The sequence below is a fragment of the Myodes glareolus genome, chromosome 11, assembly GCF_982192425.1.
Source record: "Myodes glareolus chromosome 11, mMyoGla1.1, whole genome shotgun sequence".
NCBI classification, from domain to species: Eukaryota; Metazoa; Chordata; class Mammalia; order Rodentia; family Cricetidae; genus Myodes; species Myodes glareolus.
In genome coordinates, this window is record NC_142036.1 from 14461907 (window position 1) to 14483587 (window position 21681).

At 53.9% G+C, this 21681-nt stretch overlaps 1 protein-coding gene across 1 annotated transcript; it reads right to left on the reverse strand.

Annotated features, from left to right (window-relative positions):
• Positions 1-23: 23 nt before the first annotated feature.
• Adss1 (adenylosuccinate synthase 1) lies at positions 24-21372 on the reverse strand. Its single transcript, XM_048431424.3, has 13 exons — positions 21111-21372; positions 12656-12758; positions 8758-8820; positions 8293-8343; positions 7915-7981; positions 6792-6899; positions 6581-6662; positions 6273-6399; positions 5615-5769; positions 4712-4836; positions 2967-3064; positions 1475-1624; positions 24-424 (listed from the first exon to the last, which is right to left on the reverse strand). Exons 1-13 carry the CDS (start codon positions 21300-21302, stop codon positions 372-374), a joined length of 1374 nt encoding a protein of 457 aa, XP_048287381.1. The 5' UTR covers positions 21303-21372; the 3' UTR covers positions 24-371.
• Positions 21373-21681: the final 309 nt, after the last annotated feature.

Genomic DNA, 21681 nt, shown 5'->3' on the forward strand with positions numbered 1-21681 from the left:
TAAGGACAGAGTCAAGACAGGTGTGATAACTTCCCGGTGGCTCCTGGGTATACGTTTATTACGACACGGCTCCAACTAAACACATGCCATTGACAATCAGTCATTGAAGGCCCCTGTGTTGAGCACTTAGGCACTTAGGCTCATTTTAAAAGCAGATTTTTAAAAAGTGTGCACAGTGCTCCTTTCACACACTTTAAATTGTCGCAGAATGCAGTGGGTCGAGCTGAAGACGTACATAGAAAAATAAAAGCATGGGAAGTGGCTTCCGATTGTCGCGTTGAAGGTGTTGACCGCGCCGCAGAGGATCTTGGCTGCAGCTGCTCGCTCATGGCGGGGCGGCGCAGTGTGGCCCGCTGGCTTCTGCTCGGCATCTAGAACAGCTGGATCATGGACTCTCTGGACTTCCCAACGCCGACCCATTTGACTGAAAGAGCGACAAAGAGCACAACAGAGAGACCATGAAAAAAAAAATGCTTCTCGGGCTTGGGGAAACAGCCCTGTTGGTAGAGCTTCCTCGTTAGCCCGAGCACCTGCGTTGATCCTAAAAGCCCAAGTTAAGATGCTAGCCTGGTGGCATATTTTAATCCCAGCACTGGGGAGGTGGAGATGGCGCCTTGGGGCTCACTGGCCAGCCAGTCTAGCCTGCTCTCTGAGCTCTCACCAGTGAGAACTTCTGTCTTAGAAAGAGGTAGCTAGCGTGCCTGGTTCCTGAGTTGACTCCTGAGGCGAGGCTGTCCTCTGCACACATGCACGCATGTTACAAAATGCCCCTTAACACTGCATCATGTGGTTTTCATTCCCCTGGCAAAGGTGCTGCTGGTTCACCAAATGGAGAATTTTTTAAAATAATTTTTAGAATTTTAAAAATTTTATATTATGTGATAAGTGTTTTGCTTGCATGCATGTTTGTGTACCATGTACAAGCCCGGTGCCCACAGAGGCCAGGAGAAGACAGGGGATCCCTTGGAACTGGAGATACAGGTAGCTGTAAGCTGCCATGTGGACACTGAGAACCAAACCCTGGTTCGCACAAGAGCAACGATGCTCTTAACTGCTGAGCCGCCTCTCCTGCCCCAGAAGGGGAGTATTTTAAACGGTATTGTGGCCCTAAACAGGCCATTCATTCATAGGCATCATAGCACCCTGTCCTACCCTTCTCATGTGGATGCAGCCCTGAGTCTTCTCTTGGTGCCAGAGTAAACACAGCCACAGGACAGGGACATCCTGCCTGCTTCTTTGCACCCTAAACTACACACTAGTCAGGGTCGCTGGGTCCCAACCTGGCTGGAGCTGTGGAAGGGACCCTCCCCAGATGGCACCTGTTCCCAGCTCCACCTCTTCCTATCTGTTCCGTTCATGTGGTTACTACCTGGGGGGTCTTATTTCTTACTAGGCCTTGTGTTGGGATACCAGCCCCTTGGGGTATCCAAGGCCTCGGGCCTGGGGGTAGAAAGAACAGATCTATGGCACATACTTGCAACTCCCAGGTGATTCTCCACGAACCGCACATAGCTCTGGGCCTGCGGTGGAAGGTCGTCCCATTTCCTGGCGCCAGTGGTGTCTGCTTTCCATCCAGGCAGTGTTTCATACTCTACCTCCACCTTCTGCAGAATCTCCTGGTTAGCTGGGGGTGGGAGAGAGTGGGGTCAGAAGGGTCCCACAGACTGTCCAGCTTCTGGGGATGATTGTCATCTGACCTGGTGACCCGGCAGGGAGGAAGCTGCTGAGGACAAGTGGGCCCTACTGGCTTTTTAGCACTGGGCAGTAGGCAGGGGATTGTGGTGGGGCTCGAACATTGGCTGTGTTCCTTCCAGCCAGGAAGCATGACCAGTTCTGAGACACTGGCTGACTGATCTGCCTAGTGTCCACAGAATGTCAATGGAGGAGCTCCAAGACACAACTGGAAATGATAAGGGATCCTAGAGTCCTGAAGCCAAGGCATCCTTACAGATATATAACTCTCTTCTTCCCTGGCACCGCCAGCTCTGTACAGGGACACCATGGCTTATAGTGGATGTACCATTTCCTGCTGATGGAATATTCTGAATAGGCAGCCTCTAGAAGGGTTCTCAAACCTCAGAGCCAGATAGTGACTTACTGGGTACTCCAGATCACCACAGAGCTCTGAGCTACCAGCAGGACTCTATCAAATTAAAGGGTCACCCTTTCAAAGGTCAGGGGTCAGTAGGGCCAGAGGACTGGGCCTCAAGGATGCACATGGCTCCCCCAGGTACTACTGAGTCTGTGTGGGTTTACTGAGAGGCGACAAGCAAGAGGCAGTTTGCCTGTAATATGCTGCAGGGGAGGGAGTCTCAGCTGATAAGATACACCTCTGACCTGAGGTTGACGGGCCAGATGCACAAGAAATTAAAAGCCAAAAACAGTGTTTAACAAAAGACAGGACACATGGGTGCAGGAGCCACACCAGATCCTTAGATACCACCCAGGGACAAGGACACAGCTCAGGGCCTCAGCACCTGTTAGCACAGGTGGGCCCTGAGTTCTCTCCCCAGCAGAAGGAACTCACAAAAGAAGGAATTCACCCACAGAGCAGGTTTTCCCTCTGAAATGTATTATGTTTCATAGCGATCCATATTTCTCAGAGTCGCTCATGTCTCCTGACTGTCCAGGCTGTCCATCTCCTCGGAGGTGGGCCTTTCTGAGGCTGCTGAGGGTCCCCAGGAAGCTAGGGCAAGTGGCAGGGTGGGATCTCAACTGCCTTTCATTTCAGCCCAGTCCCAAGACATTTCCAAGCCACCAGAAGGCCTGGAGTTTCCCAGAGATGGGCCAGGCCTATCCAAGAAACTGCAGGACTATACCAGGTGTCTGCCAGTCTTTGGAAGCAAGCAGTGACCCTCATCTTAGAACCTAAGCCCCTCCCCTAGCCACCTAAAAACTAGTGGATGTCTTTTCTAATGCTCAAGAAGTGTCCCACAGCTAGGAAAACCCAGGCTCTTCTCACATACCAGGGAAATAAGGAATCCTCTTCCCATTGAGCTTGTAGGAGATGCCAACTTTAATCTCGCTCAGGACATCCAGGATGTCCAGCTTGGTCAAGGCCAGCCTGTACCCAAAACAGAGAAATAGCATACCGTCATTGCTTCTGTCTGGTTCTCACCCTCTCCCTTCTCCTGTTGTTTGCATTGAACACAGTAAAAATTAGGTGATTCCTTGCAAAATGCAGTCACTGAACAGGCTGGAGAACAGGGACATCTCCTCTGGGCCCAAGTCCTGAACCCACTGTTCATCTCCCGCAGCTGGAGCATTCCTGAAATCCGAGCTTTCTCTCTTGTCAATGGGTGCCTCCTCTGCCTGGGCTCCCACCATGTTGTCCATGTTGCTTGGGGCATGTGGGGCCTAGGACTATGAGCGTGGTATCCACTTTTCTTTCCACTTTTCCAGGATGGATATGCTTGAACACCGCTCCAGAACTGTGACCAGTGCAATATGGCAGTGGCCTTCCTTGGCCTTCAGCACTGCCTTGTACTGGTTTCCTTCCTTCCCTCTTTTTGGCTCCCCCCCGTTCCACACAGCCTTCACAGATGATCTCATCTCGGCAGGATGTGGGGTGCAGACCCTTGCCACCTTGCATCTCCTTCACAAGGCCTCAGACACCTCTTCACCAGCCACATGGTTTACTTCTAGCTACCTGTCAGCTGTTTCCATCCAGGGAGGCTCTGGTTAAGTCTTGAAGCCAGCAGACACTTTCTAACGCTGGCGGAGAAGCCTTGGCCCCCTTTCATAGCTGAAGAAGGACCAGGGAAGCCAGCATCCTACAACCCCTTTTTCTGTCCCCAGGAGAGGGTCCTGAGCAATCAGACCTGTAGAGGCCCTCTGTGGTCTACCCTGAGCTCCCTGACACTCTTGCAGAAAACTGTTCTACCATTCCAACTAAACGCATCCTTGGAAGCTTTCCCTTGCAGGCTCACAGTGGTGGGGGACCTGGGAAGCCTCTGCTGTTGCTGCAGGGGTACCTTGCTTTAGGTTCTTATCCAACCTTGACCACCACCTGTGTCTCCTGACTGTGGGAAGGGTTTCAGGTTCTTCATAGGGAGCCTTTCTCACTGGGGTTCTGTATCCTCAGGAGTATTAAGTCAACTCTCAGAGGTACATGGGAGCTACAGGGCTGGTCTGTCTCCCCGCCCTGCTAGAGGCATCCAGACCCTGCCTGCCTACCCAGGCCTGTGCCTCTTCCCAAATCCTCCTGTGGACAAGTCTTCTAGAAATGACAAGTCCTTCTGGCTTATAAATACCACTGTACTTTGTAGAATGTCCCCAAGCTCTGCAGACAAAGCCAGTGGCCATCACCCCCACATCCTCCCAAACATGCCCTTCTTTTAAACCTGCTCTGCTCCAGCCTGGTAGCTCAGCTGCAGATCATCCTCACCTTGCACTTGGCCCCACACCGTGCTGCACGCCCAGCCAGCTCACACTAACTCTCAGATGGCCACTGCAGTGATTTTGGATTGGTCAGGATGGAAGAACATCCCTGTGCTGGGTTCGCTTCACACTTATGTCCTCCATGTCACTCCCTGGTGCTGGCCTTGCTTGGGGGTGGGGCTTGATGGGATGGAAAGACTCCATACACATGTTGGGGCCCCAACCCCTGAGGTGAGTTTCACCTGCCCTGTGGGCATTGGGATCAGAGAAGACTCCTATGTGATATAGCTTTGCTGACACCTTGGTGCTAGTGTACAGAAGGGCTGCTTACGCAGTGAAGCCATTAACCATGTGAGCATATCTTAGGATCATCAGGTCCAGCCAGCCGCAGCGTCTCTTCCTGCCTGTGGTCACCCCCCACTCATGGCCACGGTTCTGTAGCAGATCTCCAATTTCCTATGTGAGAATAAAGGACTGTTTGTGCCGGCCATGTTGGGCACTGGCCAGGACAGGTGTGGTGGGTGCCCACTGTCTCCTGTGCTCCTGGCTTCCTCTCTTCTTCATCTCCGTCAAGCTGAGGTACACACATGGGGCTCTGCTCCCCAGCATGACGCTAAGAAGGCAGCACTTTTTCCAGAGCACCCCAGAGGTCCGGCCTGTTTGCTGGGGCTCAGGCAGCTCCCCTTCTTTCCTCTTGTTTACGTGTGGGTAAGTGAGGGTGGGCCTTGTCCTGCAGCTTGGGGTAGGGAGCAGGATTTATTCCCACCCTGAAAATAGCCCCAACTCAGGCTCTTTCCTGGGACAAGAGCTGTGACCCATCCAAATCAGGTGTCAGGGAAGGAAGGCCCAGAAGATTCTGAGGCCTCAACAGCTTCCAGAATTGCTCCAAGGCTAGAGAGCTGAGGAGAGGACATTGCACTCAGCCTCAACTCCAAGTTAGTGCTGAAGGATTCCCACTTGTCTGTGGGCCTTGGTGGAAGAGGGAGTTTCAGACACATGTACACACACACACACACACACACACACACACACATTTTGTGAACTGTGTTGCTGATGGTACAGAAACAGACTGTTCTTCAAAGTCCCTAACACCTTCACCTCTGAGCCTGTGCTGTAAAAAGACCCCAGTAGGACATGGAGAATTTTTCTGCAGGGTCCCCTCAGCATGCCTGAAGTTCCACCTGCCCACCGTGCAATCCCAAATATTCCACCCAACCCCTGTGCTGGAACTCACGTTGATCTGCTCCGTGGGGAAGGCCCCAATGCCCACACGGGTGGTGTAGGCCTTTACTACACCATAGACATCACCTATGTTCTGAGGCGGGATACCCAGGCCTGTGCACACGCCGCCCACGGTGCAGTTGGAAGAAGTCACAAAGGGGTAGGTCCCTGCAGGACAGAACAGTCAGTGACTACCAATCACCCTTTGTAGATCCCAGGGCCCAAGGGACCTTCTCAGCAAAGGGCAGTTGGACTCCCTCTGTGGGAATTACTAGAGCCATCAGCTGAGGTCCTACCTGGGACAATGGCCTACATAGGATGCTGTATGGCTCACACAGGAGCCTGCCCTGAGATGGCCTGGCCTCCCCAACAATGAGGGCAGTAGACTGGCATGACACGGGGCTGGAGACATGAGGTACCTGGCCTTGCAAGGTTTTCTTGTCCTATTTCTGGCCTCTCAGCCTCACCTTAATTCAGCCATTGGTGCTCCCTTTATCTGGCTGAAGTTAGGCGAGCAGGAAATGGGTTGATAGTGGTGGGTATGGGCAGCTCTGTGGCCTTGGAAGGTGACCTATTTCACGCACCTGTTCCATGAGTTTTCATAGTCCCAGGCAGATGCAGAAGGGCACGTGAGAGCCCCTCAGGATGGAACTGCCTGGAGGAGGACTCACCGAAATCAATGTCAAGGAGGGCTGCGTTGGCTCCTTCCACTAGGATCTTCTTGGGGGGGCCATGAAGTGCCTCATACATGAAGTAGACACCATCTCGAACCATGGGTCTGATTCGCTCAGCAAAACCCTGAGAGGACCATGCGACTACATGAGACTGCAGAGGGGCAGGGTCTACACAGCCCCCCAAAACTGACAGCTGGCAGTAGTGCCTGTCTGGGACTTGCGTGCTCGGTGGCAGCTCCCTTGCCACAGAGAGGTCTGCCCCACCCCTACGTACCCAGCGTCTGGCCCAGTGGTGGCCAGTTTACCTTGAGCCTCTTGAGTTGACCTTCCACATCTATTTCCAGAGTGGGGAACATGGACTGGTGCTGGTGGGCCAGGTTCTTGAATCTGCACAGGCAACCCTCACCGTGACCCTCTGAGGGCCCACACTGGACCCGGGGGCTCTGTTTTCCATCATGTCTCCCACCACCTTTCTGTGACTTACCTCTGAGCTGTGGGAGGGTGGGGCAGACTTACCTGGCGGAAAACTCGTCAAAATCGGACAGGAGGTCACAGATGCGGAGGCCCGTCCGGGCAGCTTTGGAGGAGTAAGTTGGTCCAATCCCCTTCTTGGTGGTGCCGATGCTGAAAGATGTGAGTAGGTGCTGCTGAGGAGCTCTGCTGACCCCATCCCAGCTTCCAGCAGACTCAGGCTCCACCTCATGAATTAAGGCCGGAAGGTGAGAAGGAGGCCGCTAAGCAGAGGTAGCAGGGTCTGGGGCTCGGCTGCTGCAGAGACACCTGGACAGCTCGAGCACACAGCATCACGGTGCAGGAATGTGGGATCCATTACAAGCTTCTCCCGTCTTCCGACCTCTAAGCATTTGCACTTGTGCTCTGGCTGCCCTCTCGTTTGGCAGCAAGAACACTGTAGGAGTGTTGGAGCTACATACCTAGCCCTAAAGTCTGCACAGGTGACCTCAATCAATCAAATACTGCTGCCCCCTGTGTCTTGCTCTGTGCATTCATGTGAGAGTGTGTCCATGTGACTGCAAGTGTGCTGTGTGAATTACCTATGCAAGTGCAAGTACACGTGTGAGTGTGAATGCATATATACAGGTGTGCAGGCACATGTGTACCCATGTGTACAGGCAAATACATATGAGTGCTCATCTGTATAACTGTATAAGCAAATGTGCCTTGGCATGTATGTGAGCTCCGTGTGCCTGTGCAGTGTGTATGTGGCTATTGGCTGCTTCCCACATGCATCCCTGGCATATTTGGAGTCCTAACAAACATTTCTGAATGGACAAAAATGCAAACATTACACGAAAGAGCCGAAGTTGGGAGCTGGGGTGGTTGTTTGCCAAGCAGAGAGTGTCAGGCCATTTCAGTGTTTCTTATGTTTTCCTGTGAGATGTGTACATGGTCAGGGTGGTGTTGCTGTGGCAAGAGACAGTAGTGACAGTCAACCAAGCCAGGGTGTGACAACCCCTGCCCAAGGCTGGACGACCCTATTGTTCTTTCAGGTTTTATTCTCAAGGGACCCTAAGTCGGTTGATGATTGCCCTCTCTCCTGCTCAGACAGCACCTGTACCAGGTCACCAGATTGTGAAACTGGGGTCCCAGGAAGAGGAAGAGGGTGGCGTGAGGAACTTACTTCTTCCCCTCCTGGGCTTGACGCTGTACCTCCTGCAGTCCGTCCACTGCCTGGTGGAAGTCAAACACTGTTGCAGCGGCCGGCGTGTGGATAGGAGAGGAGAGAGGACAGTGTGTGAGGGACTTCATTTTCTGAACGGTATCAGGAGAAGGGGTTAGCAGGTCCCTGGCTGGGAGTAGGTACTGGGATCCCAGAGTCCCAGGCTCCACAAAGGGGTAACCAAGTATGTCCCTGGCTTTGACCTAGCTCCTACCTTGAGGCCCCTTAAAAAGAGTAAGCTTAGCAGCATATGGGACCAGGTAGGTCCTCCAGGGTCTCCTGAGCTCTGGGTGGAGGGAGCAAGGAAGGGCCACTCCCAGAGCCCCATGGGAACCTTACCAAGGTGGGCCCGGTCAGAGATGATGAGCCGCTTCTCCCAGTCCTTCAGCCCTGTGGGGACATGGCAGAGATCACTGGTATGTGCAATCTTAGGTGATGAGGGCCATCCTTCCAAGTACTGTTGGCTTCAGTGTCGCCAGGTTCCAAAGGACCACATGCATTGCACAGCAGCCACGGTCCTGGCACCTGTTCCTTACTGAGGCTTCTGAACTCCAAACCCAAAAGACACCACAGCCATGCTAGAGCTCCCCCTGCATCAGCCTCCTTCCTGGATAGCCAGAGCCTTGAAACTCCAGGGGCTGGAGATGCCAAGGCAGTGGCCTACAGCAGTTTTGGAGACTGTGGGTTGCCCAGCTGCTGCCCTTGAGTGAGGACTCCACTCTCCACTCTGCACAGTTAGCATGCAGTGAGCAGTCAGCTAGGACCTCAGCAGGCCATGGGCCTGTGGGTGGGGAGATGACCTACCCTTCTTCTCATTCTTCTCCGCCTCTTCAAACAAGCCCGGCAAGTGGATGACCACACCATTGCCTGCAACACAAGGGACAGGATCATGTCCTAGGTCTTGGACATTTATGCTTCAGATGGTATTGACAGATGGCAGCTGCAAGAGACTCAAGTGCCCAGACCCAGGTGCTGCATGAGAAAAGTCATTCTATCACATGCAACAACACAGTTGTACTTGGGGACATGGGGCTTAGACAGTGAAGACACGAACACTATGACCCACTTAGGTGGATCTTGAGGTGCCATGCTCATGAAGACAGAAAGCAGAAGAGCGGCTTCTGGAATCCGGGGAAGTGGAGGGGCGAGCAGGTGGTTAGGGCTCCACAATGTAGGTGTGGGGGAAGGAGAGTTCTGCCGCCAGTGGTGTGATGGCCCCATACACCTCAATCCTGGGGGTTTGCCCGAGGGGGGCTGAGCATGGAGCCTGCCCTGATGGTGACAGCAGGTTATTATAACTGACAAATCTTGAAGTCTAGCAAGACTTCTGAAGGGTGAGTGGATGAAGACCTGTGCTATCAAATGCTTAGTTTCTTAGTGTTAAGGGAAGTGAGCTGTCAAGCCAGGAGGTCTGGAGGACCCTCAAATGCAGGCAAATGAAGGAGTGTCCAAGGAGGCTGTCCACTCAGCCCCCAACTGGTATGAAGCAAGGGCAGTTATAGAGGTGGTCCTGGTTAGTTTTTTTCATTTACTTGACAACCTAGAATTACCCAAGAAAAAGAAACCCCAGTTGAAGAAACTCTTGATCAGATTGGCCTGTGAACATGTCTATGGGACATTATCTTGACTGCTAATTGATGTAGGCGGGCCTAACTCACCGTGCATGGTGCCATGCCTAGGCAGGTGAGCTTGGACTGTATAAGAAAGTTAGTTGAGGCTGGGTCTGGTGGAGCATGCCATTAATCACAGTGGCCTGGAGGAAGAGACAGGCAGATCTCTATGAGTCGAGGCTAGCCTGGTCTACATTAGAAAGACCCTGTCTCAAAAAAAAAACAAAGAGGATGAGGAGAAGAAAAGAAAGAAAGGAAAGAAGGAAGGGAGGAAGGAAGGAAGGAAGGAAGGGAGGGAAGGAAGGAAGGAAAGAAGAAAGGGAGGAAGGAGGGAAAGAAAAAAGGAAGGGAAAGAAGAAAGGAAGGAAAGAAAGAAGGAAGTAAGGAAGGGAGGGAAGGAAGGAAGGAAAGGAAGGGAAAGGAGGAAGGAAGGAAGGGAAAGAAAGCTGAGCATGAATGATCAGAAAGTGAGAGATCTGGTGAACAGAGCTCCACTATGGTTTTGTTTTGGATCCTACTTAAGTTCCTGCCCCAACTTCCTTCAGTGATGCACTGAGACCTGGAAATGTAAGCGAAATAAACCTTTCCTCCCCAAGTTGCTTTTAGTCAGAGTGATTTATCATAGCAACAGAAAGCAAACAAGAGTAGAGGCTAAGTCTTCCATGTGGAGACCTGGTGACCACAGCAAACCAGAACAGAGGGGCCGTGCAGGGACCCGAGGCCAAGATGATCATTAATTAAAAAGCAGCCAAACCCAGGAGACTCCGCTCCAAGTCAACCTAGCAAGAAGTCCTCCCTCTAGCCCCGCGGAAGGCACCTGGATGCCAGGGTCCCTGCCCCTGCTGCTCCCACCCCATGTGTGCCTCCAGAGCTCCCCTCTGCCCAACTCACCAGGACACATCCTGATCTAAGGGGATTGACTTTGCATCTCTTCAGTTGACCCCAGAACAGTGGGTCAAAGCCCATTAGAAGCATGAACTACGCTTGGGAGGCTGAGGCAGGAAGACCATGAGTTTGGGGCCAGTCTTGGTTATATGTCTCAAAATCCCATATTAACACAGTTAATTCTCACTCAGTGTGAGAATAAGGAATTCAAGGCCAGGCTTGGCTTTGGAGCAAGTTCAAGACTGGCATGGGCTACAGAGACCCTGTCTCAAAAAGCAAAGCAAAGCAGAGCAAAGCAAAACAGCAACACAAACTGAAACTACTGCCTAGATGACAACCGAAGGCCAGTGACACAGGGAGCTTCTGACTGACCAAAGCGTTCTACTATCCCCAAACATTCTGAAATCAACCGTGGTGGCCTCAAAACTACCGTTACAGCATGGGGTCTGGTTCCCATGGAGGCCAGAAGAGGGTATCAGGTGTCCTGGAACTGAAGTTACAGATAGATGGCTGTGAGTTGTCACGTGGGTGCTGGGACTTAGACACAGGTCCTCTGGAAGAGTAGCTGGTGTTTTTAATCATTGAGCCATCTCTCCAGTCCCTACAGTGGGTGGATTTTATAATGTGTAATTATGGTTCAATGAAGCAGTTCCATTTATTGAAATTATATAAAAATAAGAAAATAGGAACAATGGAGAAATGTGGAACCTAAAGGTTTCCAGAATCCTACCAGCACCCTGGGGGCTGTTCTTTATCATGGAAAAGCAAACATGGGATCTTCAGAGTTATTTCACACAGCTAGAGTCAGAAGCTCAGAAAGTGAAGGTGGCCTTGTTGTAGCCCACATGGCGTGCCAGTATAGGATCTGGGCTGAGGAGATTCTAGCAAACAGAGACCATCATCGCTCTTGGGGGAATCCTATACCAGCCTCATGGGGCTGGCCATGGCAAAGGTTTGGCAGAGGGAGGTGGGAGACTAGTCCAAATCGGAGTGACTCAGAGATTCCACAAGCCACAGAGAACACAAAAGGTCACCCAAATGCCATAGCATCTTGAAATAACCCCACAGCAAAGTCAAGGAGTGTCGCAAGCTGAGGGGCAACATGAGCTGGTACTCTTGCTGAGCGGCTGCTTTGGGCACCCTTTGCGATGACTATGGCCCCTCTGCTCTCGAGTGAGCTCCCAGTCAATTGCCAGCCACCCTCTTGCTGTGGGTTCCAAGCCATCCTCTGGGCTAGGAAGCATGTGTCATGTGCATCTCCACAGTGCTGTCTTGTTCCACTGAGGGTTCTGGATGAAGGAGAACCAGGCTGGCAGGTTGTTTCTTGCAGCCTTCCCGAGGGACGGACAGCACCACTGTCCTGATGTTCCGCTGGGCACACAGGTAGACAGGCCACCTTAGCAGCTGAGGCTCCTCACTGTGGAAGGTGAACATCACCACCACCTTACTCTACCGGGAGAGCTAGAGACAGCATGTACTTGAGAGAAGGGGTCTATGAAGTCTGAGCTCTGACTCTAGCCACCCAAGCCCCTACCTTTCAGATTTCCTTCCTCTGCTCCTACACAGCGGGTCAGATCTGTGTTATCCGCTGGTCGTGGACAGGCAATACTTTGCCTTTGCTTCCTGACTGAGATGTGGGGTCAGCTAAGCCTCAAGTATGTCAGTTAGAGCTAGAAAAATGAGGACAAGTGGGGCTGGGGCTGAGATAGCACCACCTAGAGAGACCAGGGGCAGAGAAGCCTTCTCAGGCATCTGGAGTAACTGCCTGAGTGGTAATGGCTGTGACAGCCCAGGCAGCATCAAGAAATATGCCCAGGCTGTTCCCAGGCCCATGCACTCTGAAGGCACACTTTTGTATACTCACCCCACACATACAAACACACACATACATACATGAACTTAAAGACACACACACTCTTGCTCTCTGTCTCTCTCTCATTCACCTCTCTCTCTACACACACACATACACACACACACACACACACACACACACACGCTCTGTATACTGCACACAGCTTCCTGCCCCCTCTGACTTCCAGTGAGACCATACTCTGAGGACACTTTCTGGGTGGGGAGCTCCAGATGAGCACACAGGGCAGGCCAGGTGAGGTCCAGCTCCAGGGTTTGTGCAAAGAGACCTCCCACACTCTCCACACACACTGGGAGCCTCCTTCAGGAAGTCAGGCTGAGGCTAGCGGGGCACTCACCAATGAATGACACGGCCTTGGTGTTGATGATGCCGCTGGGCAGCAGATGAAAGTCATACTCCTTGCCGTCCACCACGACTGTGTGCCCAGCGTTGTTGCCCCCCTAGGAACAGAAACTCAAGTGAGTGACTGGTACCTGAGTGTTGCAGACAATTCCAGAGCCAGCTCTCTCCCTACATGGTGTTTGAGGCCCCAGTATTATGCAGTGGTCCGGCTTGGGCAATATAAGTCAGTGGTCAGGGCTTTGGGCTGAGTTAGTGTCTGATGCTGGGATGACCAGGGATTAGGTGGGGGTTGCTTTGGCCCAGCCTTGCTCCACGGCTCAGTGCAGCCTTGGCAGGTGGACCTTACCGAGCACCCCTCTCCACCAGGGAGGAGTAAGGGATTGAGGATCAATCCCTGTGGAAAGAACAGACCCAGACCTCACAACCCAACTTGTTGCCCTCTTCAGCAGGGCTCTGTCCTGGATAAAAATGAAAGGAAAAGGTGATTCCTAGGTCACCCTGTTCCAGGGAGGCTCCTTGTTGGAATTCGAGCTGATAGGGTAGGTCAGTTGAGTTAGGGTTTTCAGGGTGGGGTGAGGACCGAGCACTAAGGCTGGGTTTCAGGCTCCAGCATCCTTCCTCCATTAGTCAGCCACCTGACCACGAGCACACAGCTCCACACCCTGGACACTGTGTCCCCAGGCTACAAGAGGTTGCTGGTGTCCATGAAAAAATAGAGACCATGGTGGTGGGTCGCCAAAGTTTTCTTGCCTTCGACTGTGGTAGCCTGTCACCCACGTGGGGTTGCCGGGGCTTCTTAATAAGTTTCTGTCCATCAGGAACTTGTAGTTTGGGTGTGTTGGTAGGTGGGTGGAGGCAAGGCACAATGGGTCAGGCTGAAGCCATGAATAGGTGGAAGGGTCACACTACATGGATGTCTGCAAGGGGGAACACAGACTGGTATAGGGAGTGGCAGACTTAGCTTCCAAGCTGACTTGATGTCCTCTAAGCCAGGCACCTCAACCCTGCATATGGTGCCTTCTAGAGCAGGGGTTCTCAACCTTCTTCATGCCGTGGCCCTTTTAATACAGGCCTCATGTTGTGGTAACCCCAACCATAAAGTTATGTCTTTGCTACTTCAAAACTGTAATTTACTACTGTTATGAATCATAATGTAAATATCTGATATAGGACCCCAAAGGGGTTGCGACCCACAGGTAGAGAACCGCTGCTGACAAACTGCGGTCAGGCTTTCAAAGGTCAGCAGAGTTATGACCTGCAGTACCAAATTTCACCTGCAGATAGCACTGTGGTCCCCCCGATTGTGCAATGGGGCTCAGCACTTGGGTTTGGTCTCTAGTCTTGACCCTTGTGGCGCTCATTTCAGCCTAGGGACTCTGAAGCTCAGCTCCAGATCACCTCCCTGGCCCGTCTCCTGGAAGACACACAGGCCAGACACATGTCTCTTTGTTTACCTTGCTGAAAGAGCTGAGGTGGTTTCAGCTCCCACATCTCCCTTGCCTACCCAAGCAAGACCCTCAGTGAAGGTTCACCTCCCTTTGTGACCACCTGTCATGCACAATGTGCTGGACAGAGTTGTGCCTACCAGCTCCTCCGTTGAGGCAGGAGGCAGAGAACGCTGATGCTGAGATCCTGTGTAAGGGCTTTCCCTCCAAGGACTTCATTTTCCACATGGTTTAAGGTAGGCCACAGACCTGTATGCCTAAGCTTCCTGCTCCTTGCTTGCTCTCTGAGAAGTTTATGACCATGTAGATGGCATCAGATGACAGAGATGGGTCAACCAGAGGCCAGCTTCATGGCATGGGCCCAGGTACCCAACTGTTAGGGAAGGCACAATTGTGCAGTCTGTTCTGAAACCCCTGAGACACAATTCTGCCTGTAAAGAAAGTTTGCCGTGTAAAGGGTAGAAACCATCTAGGAGGCACTCTCTTCAACATGACTTGCAGGGAGCTCCCGGTTTTTAGTTGGCTCCAGGAACATGAGGGTACCTCCTTGGGAAACCCGAAGTACTTAGCCGTCTGGCCTTCTAGGCTCTGTGAGCAGGTGATAGTGACACTGGACTGCCCATGGAGTAGGAGAAGTGACGTGGAGCGTGCCAGATAGAACGCTAGAAGGTGAACTGCAAGAAGGGCCCAGAGGGGCTGCTGGGAAGAAGAGAGGACTTGTGGGTGGGGCATGATGGAGGTGGAGCTGAGGGAGATACCTGCAGCCCTGGCTTTGAACTTGCCATCAGTCGGTCACAGCAGATGCCTGTGTCTTGCTCTTGAGCGTGTGAGGTCAGACCATCAGAATGGCCCCTGAGGAACCTTGGCAAGCCTTAGGGTTTGGAGACTCCAGCCACAGCAGATGCAGAACGGCCACCGCCCCCTTTCAGTTCCCAAAATATGTGAACACCCACAATGCTGTTTCCTGCCTGAGGCAGTCAAGGTGGTGTCCAAGAACAGATGGGGAAACTGAGGCCCCTAGAGAAGACAAGCTTGCAACGGAGCCTAGAGTTTTGCTTGGGCTGGCGGGCTTGCAGGGACAGCAAGGCGGCCAACCTGCGCTCCACTGTGGTTAGGGCCAGGGAGCCCAGACACCCTAGGTGGGACGCTCTGCCCCACCCTCTCTTCGAGTGCCCAGGCCCATGTCAGCTGGCTTGAGAACACAGACAGCAAGCCACCCGCCTGTCTGTGTTGGGGTAAACACGGGTGCCTGGGAACAGGCCTTAGTATCACGGGTCAACAGATATCAGATGACCTCAGCACCAGTGCCCACTGCAACACCCAGGCATTAGGCACAGCCACTGCTAAGGCATACACCATCCCAGGACACTGGGCTTTCAGCAGCCCTGTGGAGCCCAGGGTGATGGCTCCCTCTTCCCATTGAGGTTTCAGACTGATGGGCTGCACAGAGACAGCCGGTGGGGGTGGAGACAAACCCTCCCATGCCTTTTCTTTGGCTTTAATAACCTGGGCCAGACATTCAATAAAATTTGGGCATGATGGGAGTCACCAAGCCCTGAAAAGGTGGGGACATTCAGACCTGCCTAGTACAGCTGATCAGATTCAGCCCCCATGCGGGAGGTGGGGTGAGGAGAAGCGAGGTCAACTCTGGTTCTGAGGTTCAGCAGCTCCCTTAAGTGGGCAAGCTCTTGAGGACCCTGTGGGGGTCTGCACAAGTGAGGAAATGCTACCTGTGGTGCTGTCGGCTCCAGCTCTGGGGGATGGAGAGCTCTGCCAGCCTCAGACTGCTCCAGGGCATCTTAGAGCCCAGCATCTAACTTACCCTCAACCTCGGGGGGGGGGGGGGAAATCCAGCAGTGCTAAGTGGCCAATGTATGTCAGGAACAGCCCAGAGGCCTGCTGTGACCCTGCCCTGCTGTGGGAGCCTTCTGCTAAGGACGACCACAGGTGCTGAACACTAAGGAAGACCTGAGATGTTAGAGCCAAGCTCTTGCTCAGGACCCTGCAGGTCCACTGGAAGATGACCAGCTGTCTACGTTTGCAAATGGGTCCTGGGTAGAGCCTTCAGGATCTTCAGCAAAGGCAGGGCAGTTTCTCTCCACCTACAGTATGAGGAGTGTGGAACAGTGCCCTCGGAGGCATGGCCACCATGGTACATTGTGACACCTTTCACCACCGGCCAGGTAAGGGGAATGGCTACATGGACAGCCCAAAGCACATACCTCAAGATGTCTGTACCACAGGAACTCAGATCAGGCTGCAAGCCCAGGGTCGGGGCATCATGGTGCCTGCTGGACACAGCAACTCCACTTGGTGTCTCCAGGATCCTCCTCTACAGCATCATTCTGAGTCCCCTGTGTACACTGCAATCCCCCTAGCACTCTCCGACAGTCTGGCTAGTCACCCAGAACCCCCAGACCCTGGTATCCAAGAGTTTAAGACAAGAGACCTTTGTCTTGGGCAAACAAAGAGGGACCAGGGCCAAACCAGATCCTATCCCAGGTCAGCTTGGTCCGGACCTCTGCTATGCCCTGTACTGTGACCCAATGTCTCTAGTGTGAGGCAGGGAAGGGTTCTGGTGCAGCCCTATAGGGGCACCTTCTGAATGGGTTGCATATGCAGTGATTGTGGACATACACTGCAGAAACCAATACTCATTTCCTCCGCCTACCCACGCCTATCTTGTAGCTGGAGAGCCTACCTGCCCCCAGAACCCTGAGCTCCAGCCCCAATGTCCAGAATGCTCTTCCTACAGCCATATTGTAGCTGTCTGGACACAGATCCTAACTATTCAGGGTCCTGTCAGTGCATAGACTTAAGCTAAGCAGCGGACCTCAAAGTTGCATGCCACCAGCTGGTGTCCCAGCATCTCCTTCCAGGACAGACCCAGAGCCCTCCTGGGCAGAGACTTGAAATAGACCTCCATGGCCCGCTGGGCCCCTCTACCCAAGAGATCTGTGTGTGGACTCAGGGCACTTATAACACATCTCTGAGGTCATCCTTAGCCTCTCCTACCTTTGTCCTCTAGGCCAGGACCTTCCCTGCCTTGCAGGTCCTTGGACAGGGAGCTGTGGCCTTTGCCTCCCACCAGAGGGTGCTCTGGGCTCCTGCCTTCCCAGTCCTCCTCATTCCCTATTCTGGCCTGGTACCTGCAGCCCTAGTATGGTAGGGTACAATGAGATGGCTGAGATAGCTAGGAGTCCTCTGTCCTCCTCAGGGCCAGCAGGGAAGGCTATGTCAGAGTGACGTGTGTTACCGTGCTGTGCACCCAAGGGGCAGTCTAAGGAACCGCTGTTTAGCTCCCAGGGCCTCTGCAGCACTGGGGTCCAGTTTACTTAAGCTCATCCCCACTCTTACAGCACCTGCAGTGGTTTCTCCATCCCTCTGTCAACTCTGGCTGTCCTTCAGGCCCTAGATGGTGCTATGTGACTGCAGGACTGAGCCTGGCCACTAACATGTCACAGGTTTAGTCACCGTCCTGTTCCTGTCCGTGTCTGCCACAGCTCCTGCCCTGGGACCTGCCCTGTGCCAGATTTCTAACCTGATGGTGCCCCTCCCTTCAAGGCCTGCCTTCTAAGGGCTACTGCGGGGGGAGGTCAAGGCCTTCACTTCCTTTCCAGATCTGCTCACAGACCTATAGCTCACTTACTTCTTTCCTTATAGGGAGGAATAGCTTTGGGCAGAAGTATGAAGGTCTTGCCCAGGGTAATGTGGGGCTGTGTAACCCTGAGAATCCTCTCCTGGAGAAACCGGCCATCAGAGTCATCAATAAGTACAGCCATAGAGAGACATGCTTCTGGAATCAACACTAGGCATTCTCAGCACGGAGCAGTGACTCCTCTTACCTGCCAGAGGCTCCTGGAGCAGCCTAAGACCCACGGCCATGCATGTCCCTTGGACAAGGTGCCAGAATACCTGCAGACTGCGAGGCAGGTCCTCACCCAGAACTTCAGCTCTAAGAGTGCTACACTGTTAGAGAAAGCCCTGGGGTTCATGGCCTGTGGTTCATTCACCACCGCCCGAGGCCAACCCTTCCACAAGGGTGACCTCAGCTGGACAGAAGCCTCAGACATGGGAACGGTATGTGGATTCATACCAAGCAAGCCCCCAGAGCAGCCCAGTACTGAACATGACCTAACACTCTGAGGGTTCTGACCCTCCAACTACATGGAAGGAGAGTTTTAAATCCCAACAGGCCTGCATGGCAGCCTGGCAATGCCAGGCAAGGCACCACAAGTATCGGAGAAAGAGTACTATGGGGATGAAGGAAAGAGCCTCGGCCAGCAGTGGGGTGCGTCAGGAGATGGCGGTCAAGATGCCCACGAAGTAACAGGTGCACCGGGCTCATCTGAGGGAACAGTGGACACAGCCGGCCAGTCAGGCAGCAGAGGAGGAAACATGGAGGACCCAGAAAAAGGAAACCTGGGCAGAGATGCCTGGGACTCCAGGGAAGAGGAAGAGAAAACAAATCCCCCAGCACAAAAGGCAAGTGATGGCCTAGAGCTGCAATGTTGCCTCGAGCAGGAGGTCAGAAAGGCTTGCCTGGAAGGGGGTGAAGGGGGAAAGAGCAGTAGGGGACCCCGGAAGGAGGACAATGCAGCCCTCAGCAGCCTCAGAGATTCAGGGTGGAGGGAGGATGCCCACAGCGTCAAGAGCAGGGATGGAGCTTAAACCATGTCGGAGCAGGGACCTACAGGCAAAGAAAAGAAGCAGGCAGGACCTAAGCCCAGAGGTGCTAGCTGGAGGGTGCTCCTGGGGTTCAACACTGCACTCTGTCCCATAGACCCCAATTAATCAAGATGGCAAAACAAGAAAGCAGAGCAGCTGTCGGGACTGAGCAGAGTCAGAGACCAGCGTAGGTAAAGTGGAGAGCTACAACAAGTGTCTGTGGCCACAGAAAGGTGTGGAAGCCAGATTTGGAGATTAGCCCTGTAGGCATGGAGCATTAGCAGACTGCCTGTGCCTGCCAGAGACCAGGGTATCCCCGCGGTCACAACTGCCACTTAGAGCAGTGACGAGCCCAGGTGCTAGGCCAGGTCATTCTCCAGGAGCCCAAGGAACCAGTAACCTAGCTGACTGTAGCCTCCTTAAGTAGCCGACTTGCTACGGGGGCGGGGGGGACTTTGACTTGCAATCTTGTCCTAGCCAGTGGGCCCAAGGCTTCAGGCAGGCCTCTGAACTTTCACTTGGTTCACGCACCCATCCAAAGTCAGAGGCAATTTGCCTAGACTCCCAGCTTGCCAGCCTCTGATCACATAAGGGTGACCATGGGGACAGGAGACCAGGGAGAATGTGAGGCCAGTGGCAGGCAAAAGGGCCCCAACTGAGGAGAGAGACAAGTGCAGGAAGGATTTTACTGCACTGACCAAAGATTTTGCAATGACCAGAGCTGGGCACCCATGGGAAAAGGACTTGAGGTGCCTTCCAGAGGGGGCTGAGTAGTGCCCGTTGAAATTCTGGCTCAGTTGCCTTCTCCACGGAGTCAAGGGAAGGAAAGCAGGCCTGTGCCATCATGGTGGCTTGTGGTAAAGGCTATAGAGGACCCAAAGGGACAGTTAGTTTCATCTGCAACCCTGCGCCTCAGTGTCCCTACCTGTAGAGGAGCTCTATCAGTGGCTCCTGACCTACTAGCTCATTAGAGACTGGAAGGGAGCCATGTCTTCCTTCCCTTGTTCTCTAGGGGAGCACCTTCTTGGGTCTGCTGGGCTGTCAAGTAGTGGGGATCTGGGCCTGGCATGTTGACTTGGGCATAGATAGAGCAGGGAAGGACCATCCCCACCAGAACTATGTCCACAGCTGGAGGTGGAACCTGGGACCATCAAGGCACACCACAGGGCTTCTCTGACAGTGCTGACCAACATCAGCAAGTTGGAAGGAGGGGTTGGAGGCACCACAGGAGCAAATGACCAGGGGAAGGGTGGGGATGTGGTACTGGGACACTTTGGAGAGAAGGCGTACAGAGCCCTGGGAGTGTACATACCCTAGCTGGAGCCCTGGGAGTGTACATACCCCGGCTGCACACACAGAGCTGGACAAAGCATGCAAGGCATAGGGAGTAGGGGTCCAAGGACTGTCCTCAGGACCTAGAGACTTCAGGAGGGAGGAGTGAACAGGGCAAGAGAATAGGAGAATTTTCCAGAAATCTTCAACCCCAAGCTCTGCCTCCTGAGCCCACAGACCCCGAATCCCTGCTCCGAGTTCAAAAGGAACTCAGCAAGAAAGCCATAGAACCAGGGAGAAGGAAGTCCAGCAGGTGTCCCCCCTCCATTTAGGTCAGCAGCCATAAGTGTAGCTCCAAATCCAGTCATAACAGGATGTGTTCCCTCAACCTGAACCTTTTCTGCTAGAGCTGACAGCCCAGAAGCAGTGTGGCTGCCAGGAGCAGCATGGCACCACCAGGGACCTAAGGAGGCCAGGCTACTAGCCCACTGTCCAGAGCCAGTCAGCACAAGCGTGGGTGCTCAGAGCAGTCTGCAGCTGACCAAGAGCAGGAAGTCCGTCTCTGAGCACTACCAGCCACTAGATCACCCTGCCCGGAAATCTGTGACTCCTCCTTGCCCCACGTCATCCAGGACCCCTGTGAACTCTGCTTCAGGAGCCCACCCTCTGCCCAGAAAGCAGCCCTCAGCCACCGCGGTGTCTTAGGGGACCTTGACTCACCCCAGTGGGGCTCTCCCCACCAGAGGGCCCACCATCACTGCCCTGGAACACCCTATCCCTAAGGATCCCATGTCTCCTACTCAGCAACTTGTATTTTTAGCTCGGGCCCCTGCCATTGCCCTGGGGAGGGGATGGGTGGGTGGGAGGACAAGAACTTTGTGTGAGAGGGTGTGTGTGTGGGAAGGAAGGGTTTAGGCAGTGGGGTAGGGGAAGGTGCTCCTGGAGGGGAGGAATCCGAAAGGCAGTGACCCACTCAGGACACAGGAGGACAGGGTTCATCTGGATCCCAGGGAAGGGGGAGGCTTGCTGGGCGGGTTGGGGAGGGACTCGGCGCCTGGCCCGCACCTGGCAGCGGCTGACGATGTCGGCGTCCGTGGCCAGCAGGTCCACCACCTTGCCTTTGCCCTCGTCCCCCCACTGCGCGCCCAGCACCACGGTCACGCGGGAGCCTGTCGCCGCCACCTCCTGCTGTAGCCGCCCCCGCTTGACTCCGCCTGCGCCGGGGGGCCGGTCGTTGGAGGCTCGGGTCCCCGACATGCTGGCTTAACCGGTCCGCTGCGCTGGGCCACTAAAGAGCCAGCCGCCGCCAGCGTTCTCTCACCATTAAATGCGGCCGCCTAGAGCTGGGGGCGGGCCGGGGGCGGGTCCTGCGCGTGCAGTGACGCGCCTCAGTGACCTGTGGCCTCAGCTCCCCGCCCCTGCCGCTGTCGTAGCAGGTGGTGCGTTTAGGGCGCAGACACCCTCAGCACAATTCCGGCAAGCAAATGACCCAGAGATCCAGGGACGCAAGGTGGGTCAGTGTTGTGTGACCCGGACTCTTTAGTCCTCTGCCCCCTGGACTGCCAGGACTAGGGTTTGTGGTTGCAGGAACTGCAAAGGTGGCTGACTGTCTTTTACCGGGCGGGCAAGAGAGTGT

Coding starts and splice junctions, on each gene's coding strand:
- Adss1 (XM_048431424.3), bottom strand. CDS start 21,302: ATGTCGGGGACCCGAGCCTCCAACGACCGGCCCCCCGGCGCAGGCGGA. Junction 8,344..8,757: donor GGAGAAGAATGAGAAGAAGG/GTAGGTCATCTC, acceptor ATGTCCCCACAG/GGCTGAAGGACTGGGAGAAG. Junction 425..1,474: donor GAATCACCTGGGAGTTGCAA/GTATGTGCCATA, acceptor TCGCTCTTTCAG/TCAAATGGGTCGGCGTTGGG.